At 43.9% G+C, this 19,262-nt stretch overlaps 1 protein-coding gene across 1 annotated transcript in view; it reads right to left on the bottom strand.

Annotated features, from left to right (window-relative positions):
* Nucleotides 1-14,111: 14,111 nt before the first annotated feature.
* Nucleotides 14,112-19,262, bottom strand: part of ATP13A4 (ATPase 13A4) — a gene marked incomplete at its 3' end in the record, with an annotated part of 104,324 nt that continues 99,173 nt past the window's right edge. Inside the window, exons 29-30 of the mRNA XM_084232212.1 lie at nt 18,537-18,617; nt 14,112-14,318 (exon numbers count right to left, since the gene is read on the bottom strand). Of these exons, the coding sequence (XP_084088338.1) occupies nt 14,112-14,318; nt 18,537-18,617 (288 nt within the window). The remainder of the gene's footprint in view (nt 14,319-18,536; nt 18,618-19,262) is intronic.

Below are 19,262 nucleotides of genomic sequence, written 5' to 3'. Positions count from 1 at the left end.
CTTCCCTAAAGTTACAGGTAGACGCCAGGCACACACAGTGGCCCACATTGTCTTTTGCCCTGTGTGGAGCAAGCGTCTGTGCAGCCACTGCACAACATCCTTCCCTGGAGCAGTTTCAAGCCATCGAACTGGGCTAGGGTATCTGCTTCATCGTTGCCTGGTGAGGCCAGTGGGGCATGTCCCGTGACATAATAAACAGTCACCTGCTTCTGATTCCCTAGATCCCATGTATCTTTCCATGGGGCCTGGCATCACAATGGCCAATGCATGACTGTCCAGTCATTTAAATTCCACGTAGAAATCCACAGTGTCAGGCCCCTATACACAGCCCAACTGTCAGTACAAATTACTAGAGGGGAAGGCTCATGGGCCACCACCACCTATACTGCTCACAGTTCAGCCCACTGGCTGCTCTGTTCTATCCTATTTTCACACCAAAAGGTGTCCGTTTCTGGGTGTATAGCCACAGCTGTACACAATGCTGGCTGGCCGCGGCTGGAGCTGTCCATATACCAGGCCTCCACTGAAATCGGTGCTCCTCCCTCCTTGTCGGGACTAGCCTGAAGTTTGGCTTCTACATAGACTTCTGAAGTTGGTTCCATACTGACATACGTCCCCAGACCAAGAACCTCCTGCAGCTCTGCCCTTAAGGGGCTAGTTGACAGGGCACTCTTCTAGGTAGGCCCCCCACTTCTCCCAGGTAGGCAGTTGAGCAGTACCACTATGGGGCTTTGTTGTCCAGACCTGTACCCATCCAGCTATTGGTTCTCACTAAGACAGGAGCTGTGGCAGTTACACTTTCAATAGCTAGTAAGGCTGCATATGCTGCAGCTAACTGCTTTTCAATTCAGGAATACCTAACCTCAGCCCATTCCAGAGTTGGGACCAAAACACAACAGGCTGTCGTAGCCTCTGATTTCTGCCAGAGTCCCCACCTGAACCCTTCCTGAATCGCATGCACATCTAGCTCACAGAGTCGGACTGAATCGAAAACCTGCAAGGACTGAGCAGTCTACAGTTTGTTTGGCTATGGCAAATGCTGTGTCTTCCTCAGCTGACCAATCCCACCTGGCCCCCTTACATATCAACACATACAAGGGTCTTAGGAGCTGGGCCATGTGAGGTATAAATGCCCTCCAGTAACCCGGCAGGCCCAGAAAGGCTTGCAGCTGCTTTCACTGTGGTTGGAGTGGGGTAAGCTTGCACTTTATCTATTACAGCATTAGGGATAACCTTTGTCTTACCTGACCAAATAACCCCCAAGAACTTAACTGACAGTCCAGGCCCCTGCAGATTGCTTTCGTTGATTGCCCAGACATGTGTTTTCAGGTGTGTCAATAGGAGAGGTACTGCCTTTTCCAAATCTGCAAGAGAGTCACTAGTCAATAAAATGTCATCAATGTAATGATACAAATGCACTGAAGATGGCCTCTCCCACTGGGCCAGATCTGCTGCTCCAGCCCGTGGCACAGAGTAGGGCTATGCAGGTATCCCTGTGGTAGCACAGTAAATGTCCTTTGCCAGCCTTCCCATGTGAAGGCAAACTGGTCTTGACTCTCTGGAGCTACATCTATTGGAAAAAATGCATTTGCCAGACTGGCTCATCGTCTAGTTCATGGCTCAGACGATCCACTAAGTGTGCCACTGAAGGCACTGCAGCATGCAAGGGGGGAACTACCTTATTTAACTCACGATAATCTACTGTCATGTGCCAAGAGACATCAGGCTTCTTCACCGGCTATACCGGCAAATTGTAGGGGCTGTGGGCAGTAGGCACTATGCCCACTTTCTCCAATTCTGATATTGTGCCCGCCATTTCCTTGTGGTCTCCGGGCAACCGATATTGCTTAGTATTAGTCACTCACCTAGGGACTGGCACTTGTATGGGCGGATGCTTAGTGTGTCCTCGCACCGCTGCCTTGCCTTTACCACACACACTCTAAGATGAAACTGAGGCTGTGGTCTCTAGCCATGAGCCACACGGTACATCCAACCCCAGGATGTACTCCAGGATGGGTGATATATATATATATATATCTTTTATACTCTCTTGGGCGTAATCGCCTAATCCCCAGGGACAGTCTCACTGCTGTCACCTTGACACTCTGGCCTCCAGAATCTCCAAACGTTTTTGCAGTTCCCACATCTCATCCTGTAGCTGCTGGATTCTGGATCACTCTTTCTGCCTAGACTCTCACAGAGCTGTGAGAAACACCCTTCCCACAGCCCCTGCCGCTTCGTGGGCACTATAACTATCCAGTGTCTCTTCTATTTCGTATAGTGCCTGTTCTAACTGCAACAGGGATCCATTTACCTCTGGCCATTCCTGGGGAGATGCCCACTGGGAAAGGAGGCTGGCCACCGAGTACCATCTGCTCGTGGCCGGCCACCCCTCAATCCCTCCCCATGTTTCAAAGGGTTCCACAACCATCTGTGTCAAACCGTCCTGCAGTCTACGCCAAATGTAGTGCAACCAACCCATACTGGGTAGGTTCATTACCAGTTCTAGCAGCCGTGTTGGTGTCTTCATGCTCTCCACTGTTCATCACCACACTCTATTGCCGCAGACCTCCATCCACTCCACTGCACTCCTCAGTCCTCAGCACCATGCCACGCCACACCACATGGCGCCATGCCATTTGGCCAAGTGCGTATGTGCAGTGGGAGGGCGGAAAAGCCTGAAGCTTTTTGAAAGGATTGGCACGGTGAAGAAAGAGAGAGCCAGGCTAAGTTTCTCACAGGCAAGAAATTTATTGCATCCCTGGTGAGGTTCGCCGACCCCAGTGGGGTCGGAGAAGTCACGCCTGTTGGGGGATAAGGGCAAGCTTTTATAAAGCAGGGTCTGGCCTTGGAGGGAAGTGGAAAACACTGAGTCAAAGTTGCTTTTCAAAGAAGTTTTTTCTCTCAGAACTGGTTGCTCTTTCAAAGCTGCTTATCAGGGCCCATGCAAACTGGGCAGAGCCAGCTCCCGGGATTCAGGTGGCAGCAGTTTCAAGTTCCCCCTCTCTGAACCCCATCTCTGCCCTGGCCTTGACCTTACACTTTTCCCCTTTACTTACCCCACAGGGTATTTTCTTAGTAAACTATTTTCACATTTGTTCGTCTCAGTGTTTGCTCTGCCGAACCCAGACTTCATCTTTCTATTCTCTCACCTGGCCCTTTGTCAGCTTCCTCTCTATAGAGCCATCCATTTCTTCTCTCCCTAATTAAAAATTTTTCATGCAACTTCTCAGAGTTTGGTCTAACGATTCTTTCTAACTAAGGTATTACGATTGTTCCAGAAGAATTCAGTAGCCCATTTTGTGCGTCTAGAATATATGAGCTATCGTCAAGGACTTTAGGCTTGCGAATGTTTATGCCACATTGTCACAGTACTCTGTGTTTAGTAATGGTGTAGGAAAAGAATGTCTGTTGAATTTAATATTCTGGAGGGCTTTCCAGATAACCAGATACAAAACCAAATCTACACAGACTGCCAATTGCATGATTTGTGTGCTGAGCACAGTAAATGCCAGTGAGAATGATCGTCAGGTGCTAACTCTGCTTGCCAGGTAAGTCAACAACCAGAGTCTGACAGTGGCCCAAAGATGTCCTGCTGCTATCACATCAATACATTGGTGTGCACAAAACTCCACTCTCTTCTGCCCTCCTGCTACTAAAAAATTTGAAACATGGGAAAGGTGATGAACAGAAGGGCAATGGCAGTTCTGAAAGTAGAATGTCTCTCTTCAAACACCAGGGATCAATTGCATTCGTCAATTCAAGAAACTTCCTGAGGATGAAAACAGCTGGGATGAGATGGAACAGTTCCCAGGATGGACAAGGGACTGAACCATTCCAGAGGAACCTGAATCCCATGGACTGTCCTAAGGAGAATACAAACTCCTAACCTGATACCCCAAGTAAACTGATTTCTTACTGATTAATTCCAGATGATCTAACCCAATTGGAAAGATGAAGATCCCTTAGACATAGTCACACCTGGGTATGGTCCAGGATGGCACATTCTTTTTCTCCTTTATCTGAAAGATGGATTAGATGGAATGTCTAAAGGAGGAACGTTTTTGCATAATTTTTCAACTAGCTTCAAGAATACATAATATTACACACCATTCTATATTTTGTCTATGATTTATGGTACTACTCTCCTTCATTGAACTATTGAACTTAGCCTGCAGGAGACTGGTTGTTCGAGAATGATGTATTGAGATCTCTGACAAAAAGCAAGGAACAGTGGGCTCACCCCAGGGAGAGAAGTCTGTCTTCAGGCTTTCTTCTCACTAAGGACAGCATTTACAATACAAAACAAGGAAAGTAGTGACAAACACAGCATTTCCAAAGGCACCAGACCTCATAATGTTCTCTCAATACTGTGCAGTTGGCAAGAAAACTGTAGATGAGTTTCTATGGAGCCAAGTGCAAGATTGTACATTTAGGGGAAAACAATCTAAATTATTCTTTCAGGATTATGGTTCCTAAACCTCATCATCAGCATCTCCTGGAAAGCTTGATAAAACACAGCCCTCAGGATCCACGCAGGGATTCTCCTTGAGTATATCTGAGGTTGGGTCCAGGACTTTATTTCTAATGAGCACCTTGGGGATTTCCAGGATGGGTCAAGTTTGAGAGCCATGTTCAATGCAGAAGCCATGAATGGTTGTGGACTAATACTGGAGAGAGTGGTTTAACATGTTACATGACAGCAGAAACAGCAACTAAACACTACTTGTAAATATGTTTGAATCTGGCTGTTTTGTGCAGGTCTTTGCACCTCCTGGGAGAGGTTAGTTCACTTAGGAATCACTGAGGATGCCCAATTTTAAGAAGCAATCCTTAGGACAGTCAGAGGAGAGGAGGAGGAGAAGAGTTGCAAAATGAAGTGAAGAAAGTCTCAAGAAAAGTTGACTCGTTTGAAATGCAAGTAATTGTTTCTGTAAACCAAGGCTAGAGGTAGGTCACTCTGTGTATCTCATTGTACCTTATTTTAAACAAATAAGCAGACTAAATACAAAATTTCAAGCAAATAGTAAACCAAGCATGATTACATTTGCATTAAGATGGAAAGTATATTCCTTGAATTCCTAGAAATATGTTGGGTATTCCTTGGTTCATTCATTCTTCACTTACACATTCTTCTATTTACTCCTTTCTTGATTCATATGACATATTAAATAATTATGCTCTGTGTGCAAGGCCAAGTTTTAAGGAGGATTCTTAAAACTTGGAGATGAAGGAAAAGAAATTACGTGCCACATTTAATCTCCTTGATTTTTGCAGTTATGAATGAGGTAATAAATAATATTATAGTAATATCCCATGCCAATAACCTGGGAAGCTAAGATGTAGACAGTGATTAATGTGCTTAGAATTACAAATTACAGCCCGGAGTAAAGCTCAGACCTGTATGACTCCTAAGTTTATCCTCCTAACTGCCATATACTAGTGCTCAAAAGAGATGATTTTGATGTTGATTTTAGCTATCTGAACCCTGCATGATCCCTGATACGTGGCCCGACCTGGGAAACTGTCCAAAGCCTATGACTCTAGTCTCACAGCTGTTCCTATGCCCACAAAGGCCAACTCTGTCTTCATCCAGGCTCCAGGCACAGGCCCAAATTCCTGCCAGCCTGAGCCACCCACTCTGCACTAAGAAACCTGTGAACCTCTCCTCCTTCTGGACTAGGTAAGTGTGAGTGGATACAAATATTTGACCTTCCCAGGTATGATTCTTGGCTTCCAGTCCAAGTCATATTCTAGGCTCTATCTCGGGAGGACCAAACCTTCAAAATTGTCTCCAGATCAAACCAGTTTTCAATTAGTCACAGATTATGGCTAAATTCTTAAAGCTATTTTGGCCCTTATCAAATTCTCATGGTTAACCTTGGCTGGATAGAGGGACAACTGGCTCAGTTTTTAGGAAAGAGTCTCTGGCCAACTGTGAAGTCATCTCACCTTGTACCTTGTTCAGATCCTGTGCAGAAAACGGACGAAATGCAACCGTGGAGCTCTGCGGCACTCTTTTTTTTTTTTAAGATTTATTTATTTATGCATACAAGAACTGGGGTACAGGCCAGAAGTGTGGGGGTAAAGAGGATTAACCAGAAGCAGAGTTGGGAGCAGAACAGGCAGATCTACTGAAATACACTGCTGAGGGGCGCAGTGGCAGAGACAGGAGCTGTCTGCTGAGCCATGTGGGTTGGCACCCTGACGGGGATCAAACTCTTGCCGCAGTGGCTAGAGATAGCTTCATAATGCTGCAACTTAACCCCTTGCTCCAGCAGGGAGGCCCCTCTGCAGTACTTTCTCTGTGTTTCCCCCTAAGTGCTCCTAAGTGGGCTTTGACCAACTCAGTACTGACCTAGTTGTAAGCCATCTTTCTTATCTTATGTCTTTCCCTGGTCACAGAAACCTGGGACAGAAGTTCAAAGCAGTATCGCAAAAGCCACCCCCCACACTCTGAAGTCCCGCCTGAGTCATCAAGGTCAGAAGAAGCCCCCATATGTGATGCAACCTACAAAGCTCCAGGTTCATCATATCCTCCGCCCTCACAGCCTGTGTTGCCTGCAGGGCCATAGCCACTGTTCAGACATCATCTCTGCTACTTTCACAGGGCTCTGTGAGCCTTGCCTGCCACTGAGGTTGCTTGCCAGGGACCCTAGCCCTCTGTGTCTATGCAGCCACTCTGTCACCCCCTCTCCATGACCATTCTCTCTCTCCTTTACCCACTTTCTCCTTTAGCCATTTGGAGATCTACTCAGACTGTTCTGTCACTTGTGTGGCTTGGCAAGGCACTATCGGCCATGAGAACACACACATGCCTTTCACTTGTGCCTCCTCAGTCACTTCACTGCCAGGTGACAGAGGCCATTGGAAAATTCACTCCAACTGCTTTTCTTACACTCTGACACAGACACAAAGTACACTCCCCCCCCAAAAAAAATCAAATTATCTGTCTGTCTCTAGCTCTTTTCTTCCTGCAAAAGTTCCTGAAGGTAATAGGAAACCAGAGAAAAGGTTACAAAAAAAATACCCAGTTGTGCTCAAACTTTGCCCTAGTCTCCTAACTTCCAGCTTAAATAAGTTTAAGTATTAAAACTTATTAGTTTATTGATATTGTTTTTTGAACAATTTTTCTTGCTTCAATTCTGTGTTGGGATAAAAGTATCACCTAAGAGCCTTTGTAATCATGTACAAGTCTCTCATGTCCACTTCACATCAAGATAAGTCTTTGTAGCATTTCTACAACTCTTCTAATTCTACAGTACACCTCCATACCCACTGTGTGAATGGGTGAGCTCAGTAAGGACACCAGTTATCACTATACTTTGTGCTTTTGGTTGTTTTTATTCATAGTACTATTTTTTTGTTAAACCTCTTTATACAGAATGGAAAACAGATGTCCATGAACAAAAAAGAAGCAATAAATCAACAAAATATCCCAATGATAATATATTTTTTATTCAATTGTGCCAAATCTACTTGCTGAGCCCCAGCCATGGTCCTGAGGTGGTACAGAGTGTGAAGGTATGAATCAGGCTTGGTCCCTACCCTCAGAGGACATGCTTTCTAGTTGAAATGGAATTGGGTGGGAGTTGGAAGAAGTTGAAACACTAGGACCACAATACAAGGTAAAAATGCCATAAAAAATGGGTGTTATGAGTGTGGTTAAATGAGATAACTTTTCTGGCTTGGCAGATGAGTTAGCATTCTAATTGGATCTTGAGAAATGGGTAGAATTTGGATGTGTAGAGATAAAAGAATTATTGATGCCTACAAAGATAAAAAAGCATATATAAAGTTAGTGAGGTGGAAATGTTAAGCTACTGTGTGCTGGGGATAAAAGTGAGTTACTGAATACTGGGAATAATGACTACGACTGTGGGAATAATAGTTTGTGGCAGCATAGAGTATAAGGAGAAATTTCTGAGATGAAGACAGATGTGGTCATGCACAGCATCTTAAATTCCTTACTAAGCAATGTGTATTTCATCTGGTAAGTAATTTAGACTATGAAAGGTTTCCTAACCATGACATGAGATGACTAGAATTGGGCAATAGAATTTATAGGGACCTTGACAAGCAAGGAGTAAGGGGCCTCAGTTGCAGAGACCATTGGGGGGTTTCTTATAGTCTGGTAGGTGGTAGCCTGGAGGCGAGGAGGGTCTGCATGATAGACACAGTCGGAAAGTGCAAAGACTTAGAAATGGAGGGGAGGAGAGATAAGTGGGACTCTTCGTTGCACACACGTTTGTGTTACAGAAGTTCTCACTTATCCATCAGTCCTTCTTGATATCACACAAAGCTGCCATTTTTGGCTTGCAATGCAATGTGAATTATGTCCTCTTGAGTTGTGCAGTTCATGATAGATGGAACCTAAGTGAGACCTATCAGCAGCATCATCACCCTCCTCTCAACTTCAAAGTCAACATTTTCCATAGTTTATATGTGTGTGGCCTTTATCACAGACCAGCACTTACTCACTTTCATCGATTTGAAACAAGGGAGAAAAAGTTGGAGGAGACAGCAAAGAAGTAGATCAAGGAGAGTCCAGATGACCCCCTTAACACAGTCCATTCAAAGGACACTCACTACATTATCTTATATTCTTTTTCTCAGTGGATTAGCTAATTTGATTAACAGAATCTACTGGGTGTGAAGAACATAAGAGCCTTTGATTGGAAATCCAGGAAACTTAGACTGTAGACTCAAGTATCCCATTTCCTAAGCATGTGATCTTGAACAAATAGTACTTGCACTCTTTCAATCTCCATCACCTGAAGGATTGTACAAGCATTATGTAGAAGCAAACCAAATGACAGAGGCCAGGACAAATTAGATAATGTGGTCTGAGCCAGTATCTCTGAGGAGGTGACTAGTAAGCTGAAACCTAAAGGAGAAAGAGTCATCCATAGGGGACAGGGCCAACAGGGGCAAAGGACACTGAAGGTTGAAAAGATGGTGGATTCCAGCTCCCTGAGGGAGGAACAAGCATTGCTGTGACAAGGCCAGGAGGAATCACTCTACGGATCTCTCACAAACTCAAGGAAGGTGCATCTTGTTATTGTTGTTAAATAGGAACACGTATGTGTTCAATTTTGAAGAAAGTCATTTTTTTGAAATGTTTAGAGGGTCGCTGTAATAATGTAACAGAATCCAAAGGGGAGAGAGAAAGTTGTGAGGCACTTTTTTCAAATATTTTTATGCATGAAGAAGTTGAGCTTAGTACAAAGCCAAGAAAGAATCCACCTGACCCTAAAATACTATATAACACAGAGAGTGAGTAGAGTTCAAACAGAGATACAGGTTTCTGCTTCTGGAAAGTGAAGTCAGAAACCAGAGTTTTGTCTGATCACATGAAATAGGCCCCAAGGGCTCTGGTTTTGAGATTTTTATTCTCTCAGCTATGAGAGTTGACCTTTGCTGTGATTGATGCACGGGTTCAAGAGAACTTTCATGAAAAATAAAATCTCTTTCTGAAGGAAATCATGCCTGTGATGATAATCCATTAGACTGTTGCCTTGCTCGCCTCCTTGTTCTCCAGGGCCACGGACATTTCATGTAGGGGCAAGTAAGGAGGGAGAGCGACACAGCTGGGAACCCAGTGGCAGAGGGCTTGCATCTTAATGCAGCTCCTCTGTGCATTTAGCCAGGGCTCTGGGACAAGCTAAGTGTTTTCTGGAGGGCCTAGCACCTCATCAAAAGAAGGAAGAGAATGGTCCTCCCTGGTAGAGCAAGGGGTTGTCTCAGCACTGTGAAGCTATCCACAGCCACTGCAGCATGAGTTTAATACCCGATCCCTGTTCAGGGAGGTGACCCACATGGTGTGGCAGGCCTCTCCTGTCACACCTACTGCTCCCCTCAGCAGTGTATTTCAGTCAGTCCTCCTGTTCTCCTCCCCACTCTGTATCTGTTGAATCCTCTCACAACCTGGCCTGCACCGTAGTTCTTGTATTCATAAGTAAATAAGTCTTTAAAAAAAATAAAAGAAGGAAGAGAACAACTTTTGTGGTGTCTTCCTCTTAAGAATGTTATGACCTTTATTTTTTTTATTTTTTAAGATTTATTTATTCATGCATACAAGAACCGGGGTACAGGCTAGATGTGCAAGAGGGTGAGAGGATTCACCAGAGACAGAGTGAGGAACAGAACAGGCAGACTGACAGAAATACACTGCTGAGGGGAGCAGCGGGCGAGACAGGAGAGGTCTGCTGCACCATGTGGGATTCTTGCTGGCCAGCCAGGATCGAACCCACACTGCAGAGGCTGCGGACAGCTTCACAGCGCTGCGCTCAACCTCCTGCACCACCAGGGGAGGCCCAAGAATGTTATGACCTTTAAACAAGGGAATTAAAATACAAGAATTTTGTAGACTGTGATGTTCTGTGTATAAAGCAGGATATAATAGCTTCTGTAGTGTTAGAAATGCCTGGAACTTTGTAAATATGTTGCTTAGACTCAACATTACTAGAGCAGACTACATCATTTTGTTAGCCACAGTGAAAAACTCCACCGAGATGATGGGGAAAGTGAAAAAGAGAGAAATGAGAAATTTGGGGAGAACAGAATTACAGATCTTACGTGCCCATTTTGTACAGAATAATTTATTATAGTACAAACTACATACAAACCTCTAAATAAATAATCACTTTTTCCAGTCATCATATCTGTAAATGCGTACACGCACACTTCTGTGAACATATAGAGACACAGAGGGTACAGCCTATTTCCATTCTCAGATTATTACCTATTTAGTGAGGAGAGCCTGACATCAGGTTTCTCCCTTGGTGAGAGTGGCAGACCTTGGTATGAACATAGAGGGGTTCTTTCAAATGTTTCGCATCTGGGAACTAAGTCTACTTCAAATCAAGTCCTGCTCAGGAAAGCATAATAGGAGCTCGGTCCTAGGGTGCAGGGAACTCTCTCGCACTCCTTACTTAAAATATTCAAATATCTCTGTCTGAAAACTATACACACCAGGAGTTTTCCCCTGTCAATTTGGCAGCCAGGACCCCTCCCTGGGACCTCCTTTCTAAGCTCTCAGACCCACCAGAACCTGCCTTCCAAGGCAGAGAGAAGCCACATCTGTTTATCCACACCAGGGACCCTCCCAGGGCTGGGAGCCATCCTCCCCAGACCATCTACCCTGGGGCCAGTCTGAAATTCTGGGGGCAGCTGAACATATGGTTCACATCACAGCATAAGACTGAGACACTGGACACATCAAAACTGGAAGGGATCCTGAAGGTCACTGAGTTTCATCTGATACTTGACTTCCTTTTCAAATAGGTCCTTGACTATCCACTCACACTTCCGGTGCCACATAGCGCATGCTTGGTGCGGATACCAGTTTCCACTTCAATCAGAGTTGACAGTTGACTGAGATTTCCTCTCAGTTCAAAGTTCCTACCAAGCTCTTGACCTACTCATAGTGCCACCAGCACAGGTCAGAGCTTGGTCTTCCACGGCAACATTTCAAATATTTGAATAAACACTTATATCCGCTGACTCCCACTCCTTTGCTCCCTGCTCCTTCACTTACCTGCCAAAGACATTGTCAGTCTCAAGCACAGTCTTCATAATGAGTCTTTTAGCAAAGATTTTAAGGTTGTTTGGGTGAATGGGGAAACACAGTCCTCCACCCTGTGCCCTGCCAGTGGTGTATGAATTGCTAAGGATGGAATCACTTACGACCAAGGCAAGAATGACCAAGTCTCAGAAAGATGGACATTTTGTTTTGTTTTTAACATGTTTCTAGCCCAAATCTGACAGGGTATGTGGCATTGATTTGAACAGAACGCCCTGGGACTAGCCAAGGCTGCTCCTTCCTTATAGCAAATAAGAAACTCATTCCTGTAAGGTCATACTGTGCAGCCTGGAGCTTTGTAATCTGTCTTGCCGCCTTGCTGGAGCTTTGTAATCTGCCTTGCTGCCTTGCTGGAGCTTTGTGAGCATTTTGGGAACTATTTGCAAGTAACAGAAGATTTGCTCAGAGTCCAAGCTCTGGGTCTTTTCTCCTCACCTTGAATCTCAGTTTTCTCATCTGTAACTTGGAGTAATAAACCCTTCCTTGTTTGACTCCTGGGAGAATTATGCAATCAAATGAGCTAGTGGAGGTGAATGCACAGGGTGAGGGGATCTTCTAAATATCAGCTGTGCATTTTGCTCTGCTTATCACTGGGTAGGTCATCTCCAGCTTGCCCCTGCCCATAACCCTTCATTTTTGAAAAAGGAGAAAAACTATCAGTTTTAGAAAAAGCCATTCAGAACTATCCTATGAGCTAAGGCTTACTTTGTGAAAGGAAACATTTTTTTTCTGTACCAAGGAAGACAAAGTTTGTGCAGTCTCTTTTTTTTTTTTTTTTTTTTTTTTTTTTGTGGGACACTCGCCTGTGGCTGGGGATTGAACTGGCACTGCAGAGGCTGCAGCCTTGCAACCCAGCACTCAACCGCTGCGCCACCAGGGGAGGCCCTGTGCAGTCTCCTTTAATGATTCTTCACACCCTAGTTTAAAACCAGAAGCAACAAGACACATTCATGGTTGAGAAACACCACGTAACCAAAATTATCTGCAGTCAGAGAGCCCCCATTCGAGTTCAGGAGATGAGCCAGGGACAGGAATGCTTGCAGGTGCTATTGATTAGTAGCAAAGCCAGCCCCTTCTTCAGGGCTGGGACACTCTCTCTGCCCAAAATATTTACACAGGATTTGACATTCACAATGAAAATTTTACTTTTGCCTTAAAATAGTATTTATAGTTTTCCTAGAATTCAGTGTGGTCTACTGAGCTAACAGAAGCTTGGATGCTTTCTCTGCTGAATGAATCCAAAATAGCCAAATTGCAATAGTGATTGAAATATGGGAAATTTTTTATTTTCTGGAAACTGGAACTTCCAATTTAGGAAATGCATAGGCCATATAAGGACATGTCAGTGATAACTAATAATGTTATTATCTATATAATGTTGTAGCACAAGACTACAACCTTTCTCAAAAATAAAGAAGCCGAGGAGTGAACACTCTCAGAGTCGGGCATGTGAGGTGAGGGGTCCTAAAACACAGACCTTCTTCACAAGGTCAAGAACATGGAGTTCAGGAGGCAGTCCCTGTGCTCTTGGAGATGTGCTACTTTCCTTTTTTCCCACAAGTCCAAGCCAGACCAACTACACCATTGTGGGTTCAGTGTAAAGTGAAAAAGTGGGGGGGGCCCTTGCTCAAAACTGAAGGATTTCAGGATGGCAAGAGGAGGGCATGTATTAATTGGGGAGCCCTTCTAAGCATGGGGCCCTACATGACTGCACAGGTCATAGGCCACAAAGATGGACCTAAATACAAGAGACTGCACTCCCCAGCCACTTTGCCAAATCCCTGGTTAATGAGATGTGGGTGGTGGGGTGGGGAGGCAGTGAAGAGCCCTTGCTTCAACTTCAGGCATTCCCTTCCCTGGCACAGAAAACAGAGTTCACACGTTCCATTGGAGGAACCGTTAGATGCAAGGACAATTGTTCCAGAGTCACCTGGATCAAGAAAGAAGCTGTTGCATATTCAACCACTGAGATACTGTTGATCATTACTGCAGCAGCATCGACTTAGCCTATCCTTACTAATCTGTAAGGGAAGGCCGGAAGTAGAAGCATCTCAAATCTGAAAAGTACTGCAAAGGGAAGGAAACCATACCAGAAGAAAGTCTGATAGCTCCCAGGCTCTGGTTTTTCCACTGATAAAATAAGAATTCAAAAATGACCTTTAACATGTTACAATTCTATGACTATATCCACTGCTACTTTCCCTTAATGGACTGAAAAAATATATGAGCTAAGAAGAGAGATTAAATATTCTCTCTCTCCTTTAGCCTCCCAGTCTCTTGGCCTTTTGCTATCTGGGCCCATTCTTGATTCACTGAATCAAGACGCCATGAGGAAAGCACTCTTTAGGGCAGTGTTTTGCTCTGCAAAAATTTTATCAAACAGACTGGCCACCATGATTGGATGGGTTTTTGATTCCCAAACCTCTGGCTGATATTATGAGTCTTCTTGCTTAAAAATCACTGAAATGGGTTCATTTTATCAGCATTTCTATGTTATATCAACCTGGGTATCACTTTGCCTTCAAAGTTACTCCTCGTTGCTTTCAAACACTGGGTTGCTGTAAGACACCTCCCTGCCATACCACAGGACGTCAGAGTAGGAGGTCTGATTTATCGGGGGCCAGCTGGGGTCACTTGCCAAGGCCCTCTGCCATACTCGATACTGGCTTTTTGATTCATATCCAAAACATTTTTTGATTGTCATCCACAGGGTTCGGTTTTCAATAATGGCCTCCTGCAAAATAAAAAGTTACACTTTACCATGAGTGTCTCCAGGTTACAGCCCTCCGTAGACCATAAAAAAGCACTACTGGGGCCTCCCTAGTAGTGCAAGGGGTTAAGCGTCAGCTCTATGAAGCTATTGGCAGCCACTGCAGCAAGAGTTCAATCCCTGGCCAGGGAACTAACCCACACGGTGCAGCAGATCTCTCATATCTCCCCGGCTGCTCCCCTCAGCAGTGTATTTCAGTAGATCTGCCTGTCCTGCTCCCCATTCTGTCTCTGGTGAATCCTCTCACTCCCTGCACCTCTGGCATACACCCCAGCTCTTGTATGCATAAATAAATAAATCTTTTAAAAATATATTTCTCTAAGAAGTCTGCTCTGTTTATCTACTAACAGGATGTTAAAAACACAACCTTCCCATCAGCATCTTGCAAACCTCAGGGCTCACCTGGCCAGACCTGTTATTCTACTCTCCCACTGCAAGGTTTCCTTTGTCCTCCTTAATTAACAAGAAAACAGTAGTTCTCCTTAGAACTGGGATAGGCAGGGTCGTAAAAATCTAACTTACTGCAGGAAATCTTAGCAGACTCTAAACAAAACAAATGAAACAACACACACAGAGACTTCAGTGCTCTACACCTCAACTTGAGTTTTCATACAATCTATACATATGACAATTGTAACCTTTTGCTACTCTGGAAAGGGACACTGAAGCCCTGACAAATAATCTGCCCCATCACTCCACATTGTAAATTAAATGCAGAACTATAAACAAAGGGAAAGATTTGATGAGATGCCATGTATTTAAAAAAATAAAAACAACTTTATCAAATGAGCTCTTCTGACCAGCTCAAATAATTCATATATAATAGCCTGTATGTATTTAACACTTAACTATGGGCTTTTATGTATTTATGTGTGTATATATATACACATATATATATATACACATACATATATATACACACACATGTATATACACACACACGTAATAAAATGGCATTAGTTCCCAAGTCCTTTAGCTAGAATTTAGATCAACAGAATCAGCAAAGGATAAGGTATCATGGAAATCTGCATATTTTTCTGGGCTGCTCTATAACTAGGTTAGAGTTAGAGTTAGGGTTAGGGTTAACAGACCAAACCGTATTCAAGACTGTGCAAAAGAAGGCCAGCTGTCTTTCATGCTTATTTCCCCAAAACCTGCACCATCTCTGCAACAGGCTGGCTATATTGTATGGTGTTAGCACAGCCCACACCCAGAATCCTTACTTGGCAGACAAATCTAGAGTCACCTGAGGAAAGCCCCTTACTGCATCCATGATGGGGTTCTGTCTACTCTGCTAGTGTTACCCCACAAAGCAGGCAATCTCAGTTTCCATAATTCTGCATTACATCTGCCTTCCAAAGACTCAGTGGCTTCAGTTGCCCCTGAATGCCTGTTGGTAGCAGGGAAAGGGGCAACTGGGAACAACTAGAGCATGCAGTGGAGGAATCAGGGCATGGAGTTGGAAGCCTCATATGTGACTTCTCAGTGCAGATGCTGCCACTAAACCTCCATGTGCATCTCTTTCTCACTCAACACAAGGAACAAAGGCGAAATTTTACCTTTCCTGCATATCTAACCATCTTCCCTGTCTGCTGGGAGTAAGCAGGGTCCCATCCATCTTACATTAATAATTGAATAAATCTTTGCCCAGCTCCTCTTAGAACAAAGCGAATTTTAGGTGCTGTGGCTTCTGAGTTGCGTTCTTGCCAGAGAGTGTAATGGCAAGTGAGAGAAATAATTATACACAAATAACTACAGCCCTTGTCCTGTTTCTCCTTGTAGAATGTGAGCTCTACCCCTTTGTCATCCTCTGCCACTCATGTCATACGATAGGACAGGGCACACAGTCAACAGATGCTGTGAATAATCACACAGTTAATATAGTAACAATAGCTTGTATGTACTTAACACTTAACTATGGGCTTTTATGTATTTAACAAACTATGGGCTCCTCACTGTTCACATGTCATACAATAGCCCTTGAGATAAGGTAGGATTTAGCATTGCCATTTTACAGGTGAAGAAGCAGAGACACAGAGAAGTGGAGTAACTTGCCCAAACTCAGATGGCAACCAAGATGCAGCCAGGATTCTCACTCAAGCACCCCACTCCTGGGTTAAGCTCCTAACCACAAACACACTGCCAGTAGAAGTGCTTCCTGCTAGGACACTATGGCAGGCCTTGTTGTGTGACTAGCCTACTGCCTGTTCCTCCCACCTCTTCACTACCACCTTAAAAAGAGAAAAAAAAAATCATAAAGAGCCTCAGCAAATCCATCTAACTTCTTTTAGGCATAGAATCACAGTCCCTGACTCCTCCTGTGTTCAGGATGACAATGAGACATGGGTCCAAGCAATCAGACATAGAGGAAGTTGCCAAGTGGGCTGCAGAGATTTTCCTCCTTTTCCCTATAAGAGGTTCATACTTGAGGGAAGAGAGCTTGCTGGTACCTCTCCTTTTATTTATTTTGGTCTTCACTGAAAACAGATATGATACCCAGCTTTTAGAAGCTATCTGGGCACCACAAGCAGTAAGCACAAGCAAGAGACGTCAACATCTAAGGATGGTGGGAGAGAAAGGTGAAAGAATACAGATCTCCAATGGCAGTGCCAAGATACTGACCCAGCCCAGAAGTCACTTACCTCCAATTTTTGGTTAAGGGAGTCACTAAATGTCTTTATTGTTTAACCACTGTTAGTTGAGTTTTGTTACTTGCCTAAATGATCTGAGCATCAAGAAAGATTCATAAAGAGGAGAGTACTGCCACTGTGCACAAGAGGGGAAAGAGGTAATGGTGCTAGAAAGAGGTAATGGTGCAGTCATGGCCATGTACAAGGTATGTACTTAAGATTATCCCTTAAAGGGCAAGGGCTGTCTTTCTGCTACTCAGTGTGGGGACTCTGAAGATGCATGAACTTGGTGGCTTTGGAGACCATATGGTATAGCATCATGCTTCTCAGTGTGGTCCTTGAACCAGCAACATCAGAATTGCCTGGCAACCTGTTATCAACAAAAACTCAGACCTGCTCCAGTCACACTGAATCAGAAATGCTGGGAGCAGGACCAGACTTGCTTTAAAACCAGGCTGAACAACCTGTGCTGTTCACAAGTCCTCCAGGAGATTCTGATGCCGACTCAAGTTTGAGAAGCCCTGGTTGCCCATATAAAGAGAGGTTCCAATGCCCTGATTCTATGTTCTGTTCTTCCCCCAGCAACTCTGCAGTCTTTGCCTAGCTTAGTAAAGAAGGCTTGTTGAGCTCCTGCCTGCAAAATGTTGCAGTAAAGTTGTCTGGCTCCTGGCACTCTCAGCCACTATGAAACTCCCCTCACTAGAACAAATCTGACTTTGTAACTGGGAGCAGGATGGGGACAGATGGGCTCCTACAACTCACTTCACCTTACAAGTGGAAGCCTTTTCAGGGGTGTTGCTCCCCAACAGTGGGCTTTGCAGAATGGAAATTGTGTTAACAACACTGAAAGAGAAAGTGAGATAACAAAGAGAAAAAAGGGGAAAATACAAGCTCATTTTACTGAGCAAATGGGAGTTGGAGAATAAAAGCCAGGAAAAGCTCACTATGAATCTCATTTCCCATCTGTAAAGTAAAAATGATTCAAGTTGTTAAGAGGAAGGAACCAGACACGAAGACCATGTATTGCATGATCCTTTTTGTGTGAAATGTCCAGGACAGGCAAATCCATAGAAACAGAATGTAGACTAGTAGCTGCCAGGGGCTGGAGAAGGGAGAAGAGGCAGTGAGGAGTGACTGCTCATGGTTATAAAATTTCTTTTGAGGTCCTAAGAATGTTCTGGAGTTGGAGAGTGATGTTGGCTGCACAACTCAGTGAATACACTAAACACAAGTGAATTAAACATTTAAAAAGGGAAAATTTTTAGCATGTGAACCAAATCTTAATTTCAAAAATGAATGGAGTCGGGTCTTTGCGAATTCAGAGGTGACTAGCACCTTAGAGATCATAATTCTGTTCTCCCTACTCCCATTTTACAGAAGGGAAAAATGATGCCTTGTTTGCAATTAATCAGAGGAAAGCATCACCACTCATTCCTGTTGCCAAGAAAGGAGCCCCCTGCACCACTGTCAGTGTCAGCTACCACTGCTCCTTTATCAGGTTCCCAAAGGGACTCCTGCTTCCCACAGTGATGAGCAGTCTGAGGGCACTTACCTCCACCACAAAGGACACAATGAAATTTGAGCTGAGCATGATGACGATGTAGACCCTCCACAGGACAGGCGTGCAGATCAGCTGGCAAGAGATGAACGAGCAGTTAGTCTGAAGACAAACATAGGCTGGAAGTATGTTCAGGTTCACAGTGCACACTGTCATAAGTAAACCACATCTGTAAACCTCATATAACACACACATGCATACATTGTATGTAGATGTTCTATATATGTGTATATATATGTATTTTATACTTACATTTTACATAGATAGGAGCATTTTATATGAGAGTATTTCTATACAAGTATGCACAAAACACAGTACAGAAGGTTTACACCCAAGGTTTCTGAAGATTTAAGGACTGTGATTGCAGCCTTTTCTTTTATTTTCCTTTCTTCTTTTATTGTTTGCAATTTCCTGAAATAAATTTGGTCACTTGGAAATAAAAAAAATGGTGGATTAAATGATATCTGTATAAAGTGAGTTTATTATAGCTTTTTCATAATAAAAAGCTACAAGTAACCTAAGTGTCTGTCAATAGGGGATTACACGCAAATTATGGTGGACATACACCAGTATGTGTGTGTGAAATTAAATACTGTATTAGCATAAAAAATGAGGAGGCTTTTTTGCACCCATGTAGAACAATTAGCAAAATATCGTGTACATGAGAGAAGGTCCAGGGATGTGTACAGCAGTTATGAAAATGCTCCTCTGAGATCTCCT

Source organism: Talpa europaea, assembly GCF_964194135.1.
Source record: "Talpa europaea genome assembly, chromosome: 4".
Taxonomy (NCBI): Eukaryota; Metazoa; Chordata; class Mammalia; order Eulipotyphla; family Talpidae; genus Talpa; species Talpa europaea.
This window is presented reverse-complemented; position numbering and strand designations above follow the sequence as displayed.